This window comes from Neodiprion virginianus, chromosome 2, assembly GCF_021901495.1.
Source record: "Neodiprion virginianus isolate iyNeoVirg1 chromosome 2, iyNeoVirg1.1, whole genome shotgun sequence".
In the NCBI taxonomy this organism is placed as follows: domain Eukaryota; kingdom Metazoa; phylum Arthropoda; class Insecta; order Hymenoptera; family Diprionidae; genus Neodiprion; species Neodiprion virginianus.
Genome location: NC_060878.1, coordinates 7,516,726 through 7,534,827, shown reverse-complemented (window position 1 = coordinate 7,534,827; position 18,102 = coordinate 7,516,726). Strand labels below are relative to the sequence as shown.

General features: G+C 37.5%; 2 protein-coding genes across 2 annotated transcripts in view; one reads left to right on the top strand and one right to left on the bottom strand.

Annotated features, from left to right (window-relative positions):
* LOC124299120 (fibrillin-1-like) overlaps positions 1-1,325 on the bottom strand; it is a 62,757-nt gene extending 61,432 nt beyond the window's left edge. Inside the window, exon 1 of the mRNA XM_046752076.1 lies at positions 842-1,325. Coding sequence (XP_046608032.1) covers positions 842-893 — 52 coding nt within the window. The 5' untranslated portion in view covers positions 894-1,325. The remainder of the gene's footprint in view (positions 1-841) is intronic.
* A 2,281-nt stretch (positions 1,326-3,606) lies between these two features.
* Positions 3,607-18,016, top strand: LOC124297439 (E3 ubiquitin-protein ligase RBBP6). The gene is made up of 16 exons (XM_046748480.1): positions 3,607-3,716; positions 5,086-5,268; positions 5,526-5,760; positions 5,928-6,167; positions 6,284-6,450; positions 6,540-6,908; positions 6,988-7,249; positions 7,371-7,635; positions 7,763-8,072; positions 8,204-8,273; positions 8,436-8,723; positions 8,811-9,035; positions 9,116-9,406; positions 14,226-14,483; positions 14,582-14,833; positions 14,944-18,016. Exons 2-16 carry the CDS (start codon positions 5,103-5,105, stop codon positions 17,405-17,407), a joined length of 5,862 nt encoding a protein of 1,953 aa, XP_046604436.1. The 5' UTR covers positions 3,607-3,716; positions 5,086-5,102; the 3' UTR covers positions 17,408-18,016.
* Positions 18,017-18,102: the final 86 nt, after the last annotated feature.

Below are 18,102 nucleotides of genomic sequence, written 5' to 3'. Positions count from 1 at the left end.
GGAGAAACGCGCATGCTCTGTAAGTGGCAATGTAACAGCAGTTTTTAAAACTAATACCTGGACCCCTTAAGTACTCGGTCGATGCTGAATCTCGCTCAGGACGCCTCGTTCGAGCGCATTAATTTCGAGTTGCACAAATCGCCTTTCGCCGATTTTACACGCTGTCAGAATTTGTTTGGTTTTCCTCCATGCAAGCTACTGCGTGGCGTCAGAAGAATTCTTGGATCTATCATTCGACAGATTCAAGTGTTTTCCCATTAGATTAATTCGATGTCAGTCGCGTTCTTATTACATTTTTCTAAAACACATTTCATCTCACCGACCATCAAACAATCATGCGAGTAATTACATGTGGAAATGAATATGAAACGAACGTACTGAAATGAATAAAAACTGGAGATTTTCTCGAAATCTTTTAGCGTGGTAAGTTATTTTCTTAGCAGTAGAAAATTAAATAATTAGAATTAACATTGAACCAATTGTCGACTTGGAAGTGAGTTACAGCAGGGAAATAGTTTTGCTGAAAAATTATACTCATTTCGTCATTTCCATCCACTTTGATATAAAACAATCAGTCTAATCAATGGATAGGTCATTAATCGCTAATAGTAAATAAGCTGAAACAAGTGTTATAAAATTCAGAAGGTCTGAATGTTCTCTAAAAACATGCAGTATTTGACAAAGTAATCAATCCAATTGAATGTGTTCTTTTTGCTATAAAAAGAATGATACATTAAGAATGAAAAAAATCCTATAATTTTTCCATGGACATAAAAACAGAGGTAAAATACTGAGAAGAAATAAAGAGTATAGAACGATTAGAGGTAGATGGTAATTATACCTGCTGCGGCCGAGAAAAAGATGAGTCCAAGAATCACGGTTCGATAAGTCATCGTCTTATAATCGGCACATGCAACTTTTCACTCCACTAAAATGTGATCACCGTTCAACTCACGATTATGCTAATCGAAATTACGTATGAAAATATACATTTTTGATCGCAAGTTCTCAAACGTCTGCAACGATTTTTCGCGATAAATTGAACCGTTAACAAAAATCGATAGCTCAAAAATTTCCCTGATCACATTAACGAGAATCTGAAGCGCGGATGAAGATAATGTTGCGTATCTTCGAAAGCCGTACAATATTTGTGGAAAATGGAAAACAAGAAAATTTTCTCGATCCTCCGGCCCTCGAGGTTTAACTTCCGGTGCCGCACAGCCGTGGCCAATTCCTGATCGCTGTAGTTTTCATTCAAGAATCGGCTCGCTAAATCGTAAGCCGGACGATACACGTGGTCCGGATGCTGCGATCGGCCAAGTTATGGACCAGCTCGGCACTGAGGCGGTTCGAGAACTGAGGCTGAAGACCGAACTCACAGGCCTACCAGTGTCGTGGAGGCATGCTGGTTGAGACAGAGCAGATACCGATTCTGCCACGTTATACCATGCAGGCCTTCTCGACGAGTGCTATGGGTCACGTAAGTAAACCCGAATGTTTTTGACCTTAACCCACAGCTGCAACTTCGGTCTCGTAACGATTCAGATGTCAAGTCGTCTTGCAGCGAACATTTTCAAGCGAAACCAGTCCGATTGCCGATCGTTAAACTTAACGTCGCTCCAAAATCTTGTACGGAACACGTCGAATACTCGCGTTTCTCGTGTAATTCTAACGAATCCGTTTTTCTTGATGTAACGGATGGATACAACCTTGAATAATCGCAAACTTTGAGTTTTCATTAGACTCAATCTATGTAAAAAAAAAAAACAAGTCTTACACAATGTAATATGCATGCAGAAATAATTAAGCAATACTGCGAGAACGGAACTTGAAGATTATCTCGATTTTCGTCCGATATGATCGACGTACAATCGAAAAAGGGACTTTTCAATACAACGCGTGGGTTTCAAGTTCATGTGATAAAAAGCGCTTGCAAGGGAACAGTCGTTCAAAACTAGCCTTTGTATAATTAGTGGATATACGTATGTTAGTCCAGAGAAATCGTGAAAATACGGTGTGACAATTTTCTATCTGATGAAATGCCAAGTGAAAATTTGAATGTACATCAATCTTCAATGAACCTGCAAACTGTATCATTCCTGCGTGAAAATTTCACGCGATAAGCAATGACTTCGAGATTGGGTCACGATTAAACATTGAACAATTTTTTTATTCTCGATGTATGAAAATGTTTTTGTCGCAGGTAAAAATTATCAATGTGAGTTCAACGTTGATGTTCAAATAAATCAGTTATCTTGTCAGTCAGTTAGTTTTACAGTTTTCAGCTCTCGCTCATAAGCAAGTATAAATTGCTAGCTCCACGTCTGTCTTCATATAGAATCACGGTCCCATTTATATGTATGTATATACATATAAGTATAATATCTAAACTGTATGACTGTGTAGATATATTTGTTACAGCACGTGTAACAGTTGCACGTAATCTGAATTAATTCTAACCAATTTACGTAAGCATATGGCGCATATACATATAAATGGCCCAACGTTTTCAGTTATTAATCACGGCATCACATTATTTCGAACTATACCGTAGATATTTGACCATGACGAATTAGATTCTGTCCGGACAATCAATGGGAGGTAATCACGGTTGTTAATCTCGATATACAAGAGTTCACAGTATGTTCTTCCTTGCAAATCGGCGTTAATCATACCGCGGCAATAAGTTTTAAAAAATCATCCGGAAAATCAATTTAACGATGTACAGTACCGGTTACCACCCGTCCGCTTTCGGCTTAAGCGGCTTCAAACACTTGCCAATATCGATCATAATCGGATTAATCGATGATCGAGTCAATACCACCTGGGCCGCCTATAATAATGTCGTAATCCCAGTCCCACTGTAAGAGAATACTCGATAGACTAAAGTATTCAACGTACTCGCACGAAATGATAATGGCATAGAATAAGGCGTCGATTTTTTTCATAGTATTATAATTATGCAAGACACGGATGATGATGAAATTTGTGAATGAAAATGACGTTGGCTTGGTATTAATTAATGCTTCCTTCATTACTAAATATGTTTCACACCTTGATTGGCCTGTAGACATTTGCCCCTTATTGCGTACCGTACGATAAAGAAAAACTCGGTATACACGAACGAGATGCTGGTTGCATACAGTAAGGCGTATACTAGCGCAGCGCAAGGAGTCTGGTTTGCTACAGCACCATCAACCGAAAATCTTGTGTTCGCACGCAGAGCAGCTACTTTACTTTACGGAAGTTGCAACTCTCCTCAATTTGTTTATTGTTGCGATCCATGTTTCTTTAAGGAAAAGAATAAAAAAATAAATTACACAACATAATTGATAATCCTACAATATGTAATATGTAATATATAATATATAAAAAAATAGAAATCAAAAATACGTATTGTGCGACAAATAGCTCAGAAAGTGATAAATAATTGGATTTTGTATCCAAAGCCTAAAAAGCTTCGTTTCTGTCGGATGTCCTACGACACCTCATTTTTATTTCGCCACATGAGTGAGCAGCTTGCGGTTAGCGATCGCCGCGCCACTAACATCGCGTAGGGTGAACCAACGGTTTGATCGCCTTATGGGAGTCCAGGCTAATCCATCTCAATGTTTGTATACTCGTTGCCGTAGTGTGATGTTTTCGGGAGCATTAACGAGTCTACGATAAGCTCGTATTGAACCACGTATTTCATCATTCCTGTGTTAAATGACAACGTAAGTACACTGTATACGGCACTCTTCGTTTCCAAATATCTCGCGATACCGCTAATGCGGCTAAAATTCACCCCGTTTGTGTAGTAGCAGAATTTAAGCGAGCGAAATTTACTCCGAAGCGGACCGTCCTCACGCCCGACTCGCCAAAACAAATTAACACACTTGGTTTGCCTGAAGAATAATTGTTACTCCAGTCAACTAAATTACACATTTATCTCATCTTATCGTCTCGAGTTCCATATTCTTCGAACACACAACCACCTGGCTGCTCTTCGTGCACGGAACAATTTTAACCCAATCGATCTACCTGGTCTAAATTTATCACCAAACAAGTTTCTAATTATTCGGACATTATTTCACGGCTATGTAGGGTATCACTTCGCATGAGGTACTCGAAATCAAACAACCTACCTTTCCCACTTTCATTCATCACATCTACCGATACGTTGGCCCAATTTTCTACCTTATTTCATATGTATATATGTATATATAAATATATGCCCGCACACACACACACACACACACACACACACACACACACACACACACACACACACACACACACACACACACATATGTAACTACATACGATATCCATCGACCTTGAGATATCGTGAATCCAATTTTATTTTATCTCAAAGTTTTCATCTGTGTCTTATGCTCGCACATGGCATGGACTCATTTAACCATCTAGACTACTTTTTACTGCCGAACCCCTGGTGGAAAATCTTCTTAAAATTTAACGCCGTCTACTATGTCTTCCGCTAAATGTGGTAATAAATTTGGAAAATTTACAATTTTTTTACTTGTGTGTGAAAAGTCTGGGACAGCGAGATCAGCAATTTATTTGATCGAAAGTCAATCCTCAGTCTGCCGACTGGTGAATCCATTTGTTAACATTTTATCGATAAGACAATTGACTTATAATTATAACTCCGAATCAAGACATTGGGATATTTTCTTAGCGATCGTTGCATCGAGACAATGATTGAATAAAATGAAGTGGAAATTATTTTTTTCGTAGTTAAGATTCTATAATTTTGAAATTTTTTTTTCACACATTGGTTGTTGTCAAAAATTATCCAAACATTGTATCAAATAATCTAAACATACGAACACATGGAACAATTGTGTGCTTAATGCTATTATTAATGATCACGAATATGTTAAAATCTAGTTAAATGTATTCATACTGATCAGGCATGTCAAAGAGCTTCAAAATATCATGAGACTCTATGCTTGGGTGAAAATAAATTGGCATGGTCTTTCTGCTCATGTAAAAAATACTTGAAGGAAATCAAATGAACATTTAGATGAATTTTACTGTCTGATACTAGTCCAAAGTATTTTAATTTATCTAATATTTCAGCATGCTAAAGTAGCAAGATGTCTGTACACTACAAGTTCAAGTCTACTTTAGACTATGACACCGTATCATTTGACGGCCTGCACATCTCTGTGGCAGACTTGAAAAAGGCAATCTTTCATCAGAAGCGTATTGGCAAAAATACAGATTTTGACCTGCAGATAACCAATGCCCAAACTAAAGAAGGTAATTATTATTCATTTTGTATGGTTAATTTTCTAGTTCAACTGCGTCCATCTGATATCCCGACAAACCAACAAGTAGAATAGAACTTCTAATGTAAAACTATCGACATTGATCGTATTCCTTAAAGATATTGGGACACATGTTTGGGGATTACTTCACTCAATTAACAGCTAAATTTCATATTCCTTATGAAGGATCTACCAACACCAAATCTTGCTACACGATTAGTACTTAATTTTTTTTTTTTTGTTTTACAGATTATACCGATGATAATGCTTTGATAGCAAAGAACACAAGCTTAATCATAGCTAGGGTCCCATTGACCATCCAACAAAAACGTTCTTGGGATCGGAACGAAGGACCAGCCGTTGGCAATTCGAAGGATGAATCAAATTTAGGCAGGTCAGTAGACCTAACGCGGCTCGATGGCTCGGAAGAAGATAAGATTCGTGCAATGATGACTCAATCGACTCAAGATTACGATCCGTCGAAGTAAGTAGAGACAATCCTTGCAATTAACTATAAGTGACAAAAATTCCTAAAAGACTAATTTCACAGATTCGAAAAGCTGGAGAATTTATCCGATTCTCTTTTTTATTATGTCTTGTGTACAGTATCACAGATATTGTGGGTGCTAAACCTTGTATCAACTTTCACAGTTACATGAAAATTCGAGGAGCTAATCAAACCGGTGATGTTCCTCCGAATTACCGCTGCTACAAGTGTCACCAGCCTGGTCATTGGATTAAAAACTGTCCGTTGGGCTCTAATCAAGAACCAATTGAGATTAAAAAGAGCACTGGGATTCCCAGAAGCTTTATGGTTCCTGTAGAGGGTCCGTTGGTACCAGGTGCTATGATGACACCAACGGGACAGTACGCCGTTCCAGCTATTGACCAGTGAGTATCAAAAAGTGTAGGACTTGATGGTCTTCAGAGTGTAACAAGTCTTTCAACATCACAAAACCTCGTTTTTTGCCCTTTAATTTCATTCTGAATGCTCTTTTTTATCTCAGCCAAGCCTATAAAGAAGGAAAGAAAGAACGGCCGCCTTTTTCCCAAGAACCAGAACCTGTCGTAGAAAAATTAGAAATTCCAGAAGACCTGGTATGCACAATATGCAAAGATTTGTTAACAGACGCGGTGATGATACCATGTTGCGGGAATTCTTTCTGCGACGAATGTGAGCATCGACTTGGACTACAGCCTCGATTAAATTGACAAAATTTCTGATCTGTTCAACTGATTTTGTTAATTTTGTTCACACTTCAGGTATTCGAACTTTTCTGCTTGAATCAGAGGAGCATGAGTGTCCCGATTGCAACGAGAAGGATGTATCTCCTGAAACACTGATACCGAACAGATTTCTCAGAAATGCAGTCTCAAATTTCAAAAATGAAACCGGTTATGCCAAAAGACAGTCGTATCGATCAGCTATGCAAAGAGCACAAGCTGTTATACTGGCGGATCAATCGAAAACTGAGAGTCAACAGGCCGCTACTTTAACACCTCCTCAAGTTCTGCCATTACAGGCGCAGGAAGTTAGCCAACCGATGGCAGTTGAACCTGTTCCTCAACAGCCTCAATTAGATGCGATTCCTCAAGAATTTGACCTTCATCGTCCGCCACCAGTGATGTCCAGTAAGTGGCATTAACTTTTCTGCTCTTCGGGTAGCTTTGAACAACTTAATTCTATCTAATGTGACTTCCTGTTTTGCAGTTCTTCCCGAGTCTACCTCAGAATCAGACTTGCAGAGTGATTCTGTAACAAAATTGACAACGGATGAAGAGACGGAAGTACCGCCGCCTCCAGGCACTGAACCTCTCCTACCAATACCTGCGATAGGAAGTTCACCAGAGAGGGAGAAAGAACGAAGGGAACCGTCGGTTATCGACAGAGACGATCACCGCGAGGATTACAGAGGAGAAAGGCATTCCAGAGAGCAAAAAAGAAGCTTCAGCAGGGACAGTCATAGCGACAGGTCTGTCAAGTCTTGTCATTCGGATCTTGTATAATATTTCAAATATTCGAACTCACCCAACTTACTCAATCAACATTTCGTAGCTGTCTTATGTCAATTCTAATACTCTCACTATTAACAGGAGTAACGAAAGAGGTCGCAGGATAGAAAATCTACGAACAGTCACCGAACAGAGAATAGTGAACCGGAGGAGATCCTTATCTCCTAGACGCTCACATCGCGGTGACTATCCCCCTCAGTCCGGACCTCCTCCACACGTCCCAAATCATTCTTTACCATCCAAATCATACCAGAGACCACCTCCTGGTGAAAGCCATTATCCACCGCCAATGCAGTATGATCCAGGCATTCGACGATCCACTGAAGACCGACCTGGCACTCCAACGGTCAGTAAAAAGTACATCCTAGTTAGAATGACAATTATACAGATAAGTTTTTTGTGCCAAATGTGGATAATAACTTATCGTTGATGAAGCAGATTCATTTGATATACTTATTTCATATTTATCACAGGTCGACGAACCTCACCTACATCCCCCACCAACCAACACACAACCTCCGCTTCTGCCGTTTCCACCAGGTGAAGATCGCGTTCCTGCTCCGAACTATAATCAACCGCCGCCGAACATGGCTCCACACAATCCACCACTGTTGCCAGATCCTTACATGGGTCACAGAATGCCGATGTATCCGCATCAACAGGAACCGCATTATGGGCCACCAAGATATGAAAGACCTCCTTATCAGGCCCCTGGTTTCAGGCCTCAGCAGCCACCAAGGGGTTTCACAGGACCAACAAGACCTCTGCGTGGAATGCATCATGGTGAGTTTACTCCTGTATGCACAGCTACTATCAATTTCAGAAAAATTTTGATCTTAGATAGTAATATTTCTCTATAGATCTCTCATAGTTTTTTTTTCGGACTTCAACAACATTTTGCCTTGTTTTTCCAGTTGGATATAGAGGAACCCAGCCACCGCCACCAGGAATGGGAAGAAACATTCACAATGGAAATCAACCTGGGTAATTGAACATTTTTATTTTCATTGCAATTTGACATGTCAAATCTGTTGAGGCCTAAATTATTACGACTTTGGAATGGAAGCTGAGGATTCGATAGCGGTATTAACAATGATTGGCGAAATTTCATTGTTTAATGCTTTACCTTCGATTGCTCACTTACAGTGTGATTGATGATCCGCTTGAAGCTTTCGAAAGAATGCTTCGTGAAAAAGATGAGAGAGACAGAAGATTGGGTAAGCACAGAAGGCGATCGAGAAGTCGTTCTAGAACTCGTTCGTATTCGCGATCGAGGTCCAGATCTTTTGGCAGACGATCACCCTTGCTGTCTAGAATTAGCAGATCTCGAAGTCCTCCGCCTAAAAGACGTTCGTCCAGATCTCCTCTGCCGTTAAGAGCGAGAAGCCGTACTCCAAAACGACGATCCAGAAGCCGAAGCTTCACCATCAGCAGGTAGTTAAATATAACGCAGATTAGACTAGCCTAGAGTATAACAACGTGAAATATTTAGACCAATCAAATTGGTTTACTGTTTTATAGATCCAGATCGTATTCGCGAAGCGTATCTCCGCGTGGTTCGTTACCGCGAGATAGAGACAGAGACAGAGATCGAGATCGGGAAAGGGAGAGGGAGAGGGAGAGGGAGAGAGAACGGGAAAGGGAGAGAGAAAGGGAAAGAGAAAGGGAGCGGGAGAGAGACAGAGAAAGGGATCGTGATCGTGATCCGCCACCGAGATATAGATCCCCAATTAGATCGCCACCGAGGTAAGGATATTCATTAATATTTTTTGTAACTGTTGAAATAATTCTTCAGCAATGGTAGTTATTCTTGAAAACTATTACAGATTTCAAAGAGACCGAGACAGAGATCCACGTCCTAGATCTCGGGAACCACGCGATAGTTATAACAACTACTACAATGATTCGCCAGCAAATGATTATCAGTTCCGGGACAGGGACCGAGATCCACTGCCAAGGGAAAGACCTCCACCCAGATATCCAGCCAGGAACCCACCCCCTCAACATAATATACCCCCACTGCTGCCGCATCTTGGACCCGGAAGTCATCCACCCCCGCTCATGTCGCTGGGCCCTTCGCCACTGGACAGGAAAGACTATTATGATTCCTACAACAGGTATTTCTGCCTCAATAGTTCTCTAATACAAATACACGTAAAGCTATCATCACAACACGTTCACACAAGTTTAATATTTCAAGTGAACAACGGTATGTGTCTGCTCGGTTTACTATTGATGTTTGTTACTCTGGTTTCGTTATTTGGTTGTAACATTTCAAACGACTGTCTAAAATATCATGTTATACAAATACCGTTGTTACAAAGAAAGACTTAATGAAAAGCGGATGATACATAGTGGAGTTCAATAAAAGCTGATATTCCAATAATGTATGATATTCTTATATTTTTACTGTGGAAAAGCTAAGAATATCACATATACTGCAGTATGGGTCAATCGACCTCTACTATACAGAAGGGGGGCAAAAACAGAGCAAAAATTGTGTCATACATATTTTGGATGCTAGTTTTTAGATGTGACTGAAACTATTTTTATATGAATGTATGTATCGTAGTAATGTGAACACACTTTTTATCAATATTATCAAACACACTCCCCCATGCACGTCTATAATGTACTATAATTATCAAATTAGTAAAAAGCAAGGGAATCTTACATACATAAGAAGCAATGGTCAAATGTTCATATTTACATGCTGTATGGACGCATAAAGAACATGTGCATCCATATACTAAAGTGGTATATATGAAAAATTTGCTGTACGTATTCGAACCAGCTGTGATATATCCGAAGAGCCGATTCGGTATTCGATATTCTATAAGAAATTTCTATTGTTTCACTCCCAAATCTAGATTTAATTACGTAAATTTCGCTAATATGAATTTCATGTATGACAATATAACTTACTACTGATATTTAAGTTTAAGACCGCGGTACTATAGCAGTGTGGCAATCTCGAATTTGCCCAACTCGTACATATTCAGTCTCGAGTACTAGTCATATAATATGTCTTTGTACACTTATCGATGACGGTGTAGCAACCCTAGATTACGATACACGTTATTTTGTTTTCCTTTTTTTATTACAAATGTTGTGCTTCTATTCATTCTATTGTTTAACAATTCAATCTCCGACCACGAGTATAAAAATATAAATCATTTATCGATCTACATAGTTATGGGTGTTTAATGAAATCTTTTAAAGTAATCTTAAAGTATTATATAGTCATTAGTTCCCCATTGACTATTACCTAAACTGTGATATCTGTTATGTAGCTTTAAATACAACTTTAATATTTATATGATCAGGTACTTGAAAAGAAAAGTCTATCAATGTCATTAGTTATTCAATATCTATTCAAGATATAATATAATGTAAAAGTATTTATAGCTTTGGTCAGTATTTAGATAATTCTAACCATTGAACTGAAAAAAAAAATTTTCCTATACTTATCTTTCTTCTAACTGCATCCCGTTTATAAAGGTATGGTAGGTCAATCTCTGTGTTTTGTAAGCCAAATTACACATATGTCTGAAATTTGAAAACGCATAAATTTGCCAATCTCACTCGGTAATCAAAAGAATAGGAATATAATTTTTTTTTCTGCTACTACTGTTTCACGGCCGCTTGTTACTGTTGGTGCAATACCTTGTCTCAGATGTTTAATTGATTAGACATAAAAGATGAGAAATTAAACAGACGACTGTAATCTCGAATAAAAAATCGTGTATTGAAAATCTACCAATGCAACGTAAAACTTTCTCATTGTTAAATGTTAATTATATTTACCTCGTAGTGATGGGTTCAAATGACATGGAACCGATGATTTTGCAAGGCATCAGTGTCAAATCAAGATAGATCATAATTTTTGATACATTTGGACCTAACTGCTTTGTCATCCGATTATTAACAAGTATGTACCCTCTGAATTAATCATAATTAAACAGGGAAACGGAAGAAATGTTAACTTTTACTTAGAATGACAGAAAAATTTATAATAACTGGTAGAGATTGCATAACTCATGTTTTAAATGAAGAGAATAAAATTTTCCATTACATTGGAATATTTTATTATCGAAAAATAGAAAATCTTATATGTTTATATATAAACATGAATAACATGGCCACCAAATTTTGTGGCGAATTAGGAAAACACAAACCATGAACAGTCTGTAATGGGCAATGCAAGTCATTGCCGTTTAGTTACATTCGATATATTTTCTTTTTTTTCTAACACACAGGGTAAGACAGGTTGAAGATATACTCATTGCACACTAAGGCAGTGAATCGAATTCACATAAGCAAACCGCTACAACAAGTCTTAGATATAAATGTAAAATAGCACCTAGGTGCACTGGTACACAGTCAATTTATTTACTTGTAGAGGAATATCTCATGCTTAAATCGAATTCTTCCATTATTCCGTATGTGCCGAATAAAATGCACGTTAATCATAAGCTTATAAACCTTCGTTTTTTCAACAAGTTATCTTAAAGATCGATCCTTGTCAACATGAATTCTGAATTACAAAGGATAATTGTGCTCATGTATAAATTATTTATAGGTGTATACATATCAGATAAACCAATGTTTCATTTTTAGTACTTCAAGTGTACTGAAAAAATTTGACTAGGGTCTTGATTCACTGTTTTGCTAATATAATTATTCTCAGTACTGAAATAGATACTTTATTAGGTCGTAAACTCTTCTTCTGGTATATCAAGACTTGAGCAAATAATATTATTATTGACCAATCACTGGGTTTGTCAAATCTTGAGTATTCATCCAGAACGGACCAATAGAAAGTAAAGTTTGATTTGTGTCACCACATTAGTATCCACATGTTGGATGTATGTATATTAAATAATACACATAGATGAACTATTATCAGTTTTCTATTTTGCTAAATGTTGGTCATGGTAATGTATGTTATGTTACGAATGGATTTATTCACTGATGCGCGGTACATTATTAATACAATATTTTCAACAAAATGTTATTTAGTATCACTAAGTATTGTGATTTAAATGTCACAAAGTATATCTCCACTAGTTTTAAAACCACGCAATCATTAGTAGCAAGTGAAAAATGTTCTAAACTGTTACTGGCATTCTCGTTACAGCTGATAGTAACTAAATATTGTATAAATTAAATAGATTTGTTTGACAAAATTCGGAACTACTTTTGTAAAACCTATTTTCTACAACTACTTCGAATACAATTCACTGCTTTTGAAGATTCTTCTAGATATACAAACTGCAAGCTGCTGTATTCAACAAATTGTAATCAACAGAGGAAATGCAGCATTTGTAGATTGATCTTGTCGAAAAGAATTAAATAACTACATTTTTTACTCAAAAAAGCTGAATTAAACTAAATTACGATTCGTTTGAAATGGTGAAAGCCTTGACGAACCTTTATAAACCATATTAAATACCGTTAGTTGAATTATTATATGAATTTTTCACATGCTACAGATGTTGAATTAGTTCACAATCATACGCAAACATTGTGCTTCTCATATTTTGTTTAGACATTTAAATATGTAATATTGATTTATTTATTATGACTATTATCTAAGGGAGTTTCTTGGAAGAATCTCGCATCTTTTCTGTTCTTTTATTTATTCCTGTTTAATTAATTTTTTTCTTTTTCCGTAACGAATTACGATATATTAAAACTGAAACTGTAAACTGGTGTTTGTAAAAAAATAAAATGAAAGAATTTACCCGGAATGAAAAAAGTGAATGAAGAAAGAAGGTCGCAAGAGATTTTGATCATCACGAAACCAGCCTGGATTACGGGTCCTGTCCAGCAGCCAACATGTCGGCATGGTTTCTGATTCAGGTGAATTCAGGGCCTAATCAATATTTGTAACAAAAGATTTTATTTTTACAGATGTACATATCAGACACATGTGTATGTTTATCAATTAAATTTGAATGCATGAATTGCCATTTATTGTGTATTCGGTAGGTAATTATTTAATTAAGATTCTCAGTGATTTTATTCCTTCATTCGATCGATGTGTTAGTACAATTGAAGAAAGTACATGCCTGAATTTTTCCCATAAGAAATAGTTTTTCTTGTTTAGCTTAAAAAAACTTCTTACCTACTCCGTACTTGATACGGTACTCCTGACCAGTAAAAAAACATCAAAGTGTTACAAATATTGATTTCGTATTACTATGGTACTAATTATTATTTTCAGCAAAACGGTTAAAAGCAACTGGCACCGTCAACACAAGGTCTAAGGTTTTTATAACTAATTCAGCCTTCTAGGTTTTTATTATGCCTTTCAATTTCGAAAATGAAACTTGACAGATTTGGGCATACACAGTTGTTAATTCTTTACCACCAAACCGAGCTTGTGTTGAAAATATCCATAAAAATGTTACAATATTTCATATTGTGTAGTTCATATTCAACAATGGTTTCATTTTCGATAATATGAAATGTTAGTATAAAAAAGCAGTGTTATTGTAAGATATATAATTATTTAAAGGTTGCTGTCCAGAAAGCTTCTCTTCGCCATACTTTACGACAGCCAATTTCCTGACGATCAAGTAATAAGTTGGTTTCACATTCAAAACGAATGAAAATAATGTGTAAGATATTACTGGTGTTGAAACCGGTTGCATTTCACATTGATTGTGTAACTTTGCGTACAAATTTCAAATTATTTCCGAACGTTTTGCAATAAATTGATTTACTTTAATTTTCATATAATACTCTTGTCTGCTATCCGATCCCTATTATTCAGATCCAAATATAGAACCAATATTTTGAAAATTTTGGTCATTGCTAGTTTCTGATTGACCCAAAGTAATTTGGATGTGGGGGAAAAAATAAAAATCAGTAATTTAGGCCATTGAATTTTCTTTATTTTTTACCTAATGCATAATTATTTGTTACCAGGTACGCAGGCCCTCCACCGCAACGCTTTGCTAGTCCTAATCGTGAACCGCCGCCAAAGAGATTCGACGATGTCGCACCGCCAGGAACCGAGGGTTATTATGACCTGCCACCACCCGGTGTTGATCACCTCGAGAGACCAGTGAAAGAAGATCGTGATAGATTGCGCATATCACGGGAGCGCGAAGAACGTGAGCGTGACCATGCGTCCAAAGATCTAGACTTGGAGGACAGGGACAGATTGCCGATTAGAGATGACAGGTAAATTATAATATTAGAATTTGATTAACAAGAAAGTTGAATCCAAAACTGGTGGCGATATATACTCATTATGCTGGGTCTGTGTTATTTTGTTACAGAATTCGAGAGCGTGACGATCGCATAAGAGATAGAGAGGACAGAGATAGAAGAGGGTTAGAAAGGGAAAGAGAAGAGAGAGAAAAGATTGTCCCGCCACCTCCGAGAGATCGAGAGGAGAGAGGAATAAGAGAGAAGGATGAACGAGACAGAAGAGAAAGAGAACGGGAGAGGGAGCGTGAGGAGAGACACCCACAAAGAGATCGCAGGGAGGAAGAAAGAGTAGTTGAGAAACGAGATTACGATAAAGACCGGTAATTTAATTTGTCACTATTAAATTAATCAGTATGTTTAAACACGATGGGACGGTTGCATCGTTTTATAATCCTCGCAGTGTTTTATACGTATGAATTTCTGTTTACAGATATCGAGAAGATAGAGATCGTTACAGAGGAGATGATAAAAATCGAGGACGAGATCGAGACAAACGTGATCGTGATTACGATCCAGATCGTGAACGTCACGAACGTTACGAGAGGCATTCGGTTGACAGAAAACGAACACGCAAGAGCCAGAGTCCAATTAGACCAAAGTCGAGGAACGAGGCTAAGGATCAAACGCCAGAAAAGGTAAAGAGGAAAGAAAAAGACCACGACGATAAAGTGGATGAGAAGAAGAAAGAAAAGAAGATAAAGGACAAGAAGAAGAAAAAGGACACTGATGATAAAGAGAAGAAGAAGAAGAAGAAAAAAGAGAGAGAGAAAGATAAAGAGAAAAAAGCAGCATTGAAAGAAGCGGCTAAAGATGAAACTCTGTTGAAAGTCAATGAAACTGAGGTCCCGCCTATCGAAGAACCAATCCATGTGGCGGAAGAGATTAAACCTGAGCCATTAGAAGTGGAAAAAATTGTGCCAGAAAAGATTTGCGAAGAAGCTCCTATACCTATAGTGACCGAAGAATTTGAAAAGAAATCTTTGGCCATAAATCCTGAGCCACCAGAATTGAAGGAAAGTACACCCGAATGCTCAGAGGAGCCAGAATTCGGCGCGAATCCTCCAAATCCAAATTTCAAACCCATTCCCGAATTGAAAGCTGAAACTGAACCAGTGGATTCGTTGTATGGCGGACTGGACGATACAGAAATAAAAACATTGATTACAGAAGATTATTCTCTAGCGCTTGAGCAACAGGTTAAAGAAGAACAGGAGGAACGAGTTGACAATGTCGAGAAATCGCCTAAAAAAGACGAATTCCTTGCACCTGTTCCTGAGTTATCTAAATGGGAAAGAGATGAGACAGCTGAAAAATCAGACAGCGTCCCTGAATCGCCACAAGAAAAGGTAAATACCGATGAACCCAAATCGACCAAGGTTGTAACATCAGAGGTACTGAAGCGTGCTGAGAATGCGATATTCCAAAAAGCTATCAATGCTATTAGACCTATAGAGATCAAGAAAATAAGCGAAAGTCGTAAAATATTGTATCAGAATCCTGAGCCAAAGATTTTGGACCCTGAGCCACCACGAAAAAGTGTAAACGTTACTATAAATGTTGGAAGGAATGAAAGAAATGTTGAAATCGCTGAGCCGTTGAAAAAAGCAAAGTTGGATCGGTCCAAGTTCAAACCCGTTCCTGAATCTCATTCGCCAACAAGGTTATCGGCGAAGGAGAGACTCGGCGATAAAATTGAAGATGATAAAGAAAGAAAAGTCATTCCTGTCAAAGGATTCCTAGATCGACACGAATCTAAGACCGAAAGTACATCCAGAAGCAGATCACCTAGATCAGGCAGAGAAAGGAGGATTTCTCCATTGATGGAAAGGCGCATCGAGCCACCACTGACCGTCTCAAACCCAGAGCGTAAAGTCTTTTTGGATGAGAGAAAGAGGGATAGAGATAGAACCGACCGTCCAAGGGATAGAAATGAATCTAGAAGTGAACGTCACGAATCGAGGTCAGATAGAAATGAATCGAGAGGGGATCGAGAATCTAGAACAGACCGCGGGGACATTAGAATGAACAGAAATGAGACTAGAAGTGAGGCTAGAAACGAATCTAGAAATGAGAGAAATGAACGCGAGAGAGAGCGAGATAGGAAAACTCGCACCCCTCCGATAGCTTACAAACGAGATGATCCAATGAAGATGAGTTTTGCAAAGCGCAAAGAGGACGAAGAAGATAAAAAGAAGGATAAGAAAATCAAGGAAGACAGAAAACGTAAAAAAGAACATAGAAGTAGAAGCAAATCCAAGGATCGCAAGAAACGCAAGGAAAAGAAACACAAAAAAGATAAAGAAAAGTCTTTGGAGAAGAAATCGAAGCACAAAGATGAGTCAATCATTAAAGAAAAGTCACAAGCAATTGCAGTAAAACCGGTGTTCGAAAATTCAACTTTATTGCCCACGGAAGTAAAGAAGCAGAGAAAAAATCCAAGACTCGTCTCAGATCGGAAGCGCAGTGTTTTAGATGAGGCCAGTTTTGAACCTGACTATTCGGCTACAGATTCTGAATCTGATGGTGAGGAGACCAAGTCAACTCATGTTACCGTGAAAAAAATTAAACCAGACGTTACTGAGCCGCAAAAGGAGTCAGAAATTAAACTAGTGAAAAAACGTGTTCGTTCAACGAGTACTGAAGACGATACAAGTACAACTGAAACTTCATCATCGGATTCTGACAGTTCAGATGACTCCCCTAAAAGGAAGAAGAGGAAGCGTAAGAAGCATAAAAAACGTAAGTCGGCTAAAAAAGAAAGCACAACCGAGTCTGATACAAACTCAGATTCGTCAGATTCCAGTTCGGAGGAAGATAAACACAGGAAAAAATCAAAGAAATCGAAAAGTAAAAACAAACCTTCTAAGAAGAAGAAGAAATCAAAACACAAATGACGGCGCTAAACGTGCAAAGAGAACATTTTGGGTAAGCTTAACACGGATATTGCAAACATGAAACACTGTCATAATACAAATTAATGCTATGGCAAAAACTTTTTAATTGACTTATTATATTTATTTTATATTATACTGTTTTGAGGATATCAAAACTGTCAATGTCTAATCATATTTATCTTTACGCCACAGTGTTTGACGATAGTTGAATTAAGGTTTACAAAAGAATAACTGCTAGTTAAAAGAAATTTCGACTCGATCAATATGCTGTCATTCAAATTATAATAGTAATATTATTTTAAGTCTTGTCATACATTTCTTGCAAGTGTGCCAGAATATTACTTAGCACTTCATTGTTCATTGCTGTGTCCACGTGTAAAATGCAATGTTTGTAATTACGTGTTACAAAATTTTCATTTTTGTTTCCGCGGCTATTTTACAGTAATACCAGAACATTCATTATTATTTGAAATGATGTACAGTGTAGCAATCCTAGCTCATAATAATCGATAGTATCTTGAAAAATAAGATTTCAGCAACTGCAGGAATAAGAATAGCATTATATTATACTTTCGTAATATGTACTTTCAATATGTAGTTGTAAACTAAAAGAAAATAAATGAATAAAAAAATAAAAGTTGAAAAACTAAGGTGAATTCTATTGTACTCGTAAGTAAGACTTCCCGATCTTGCAT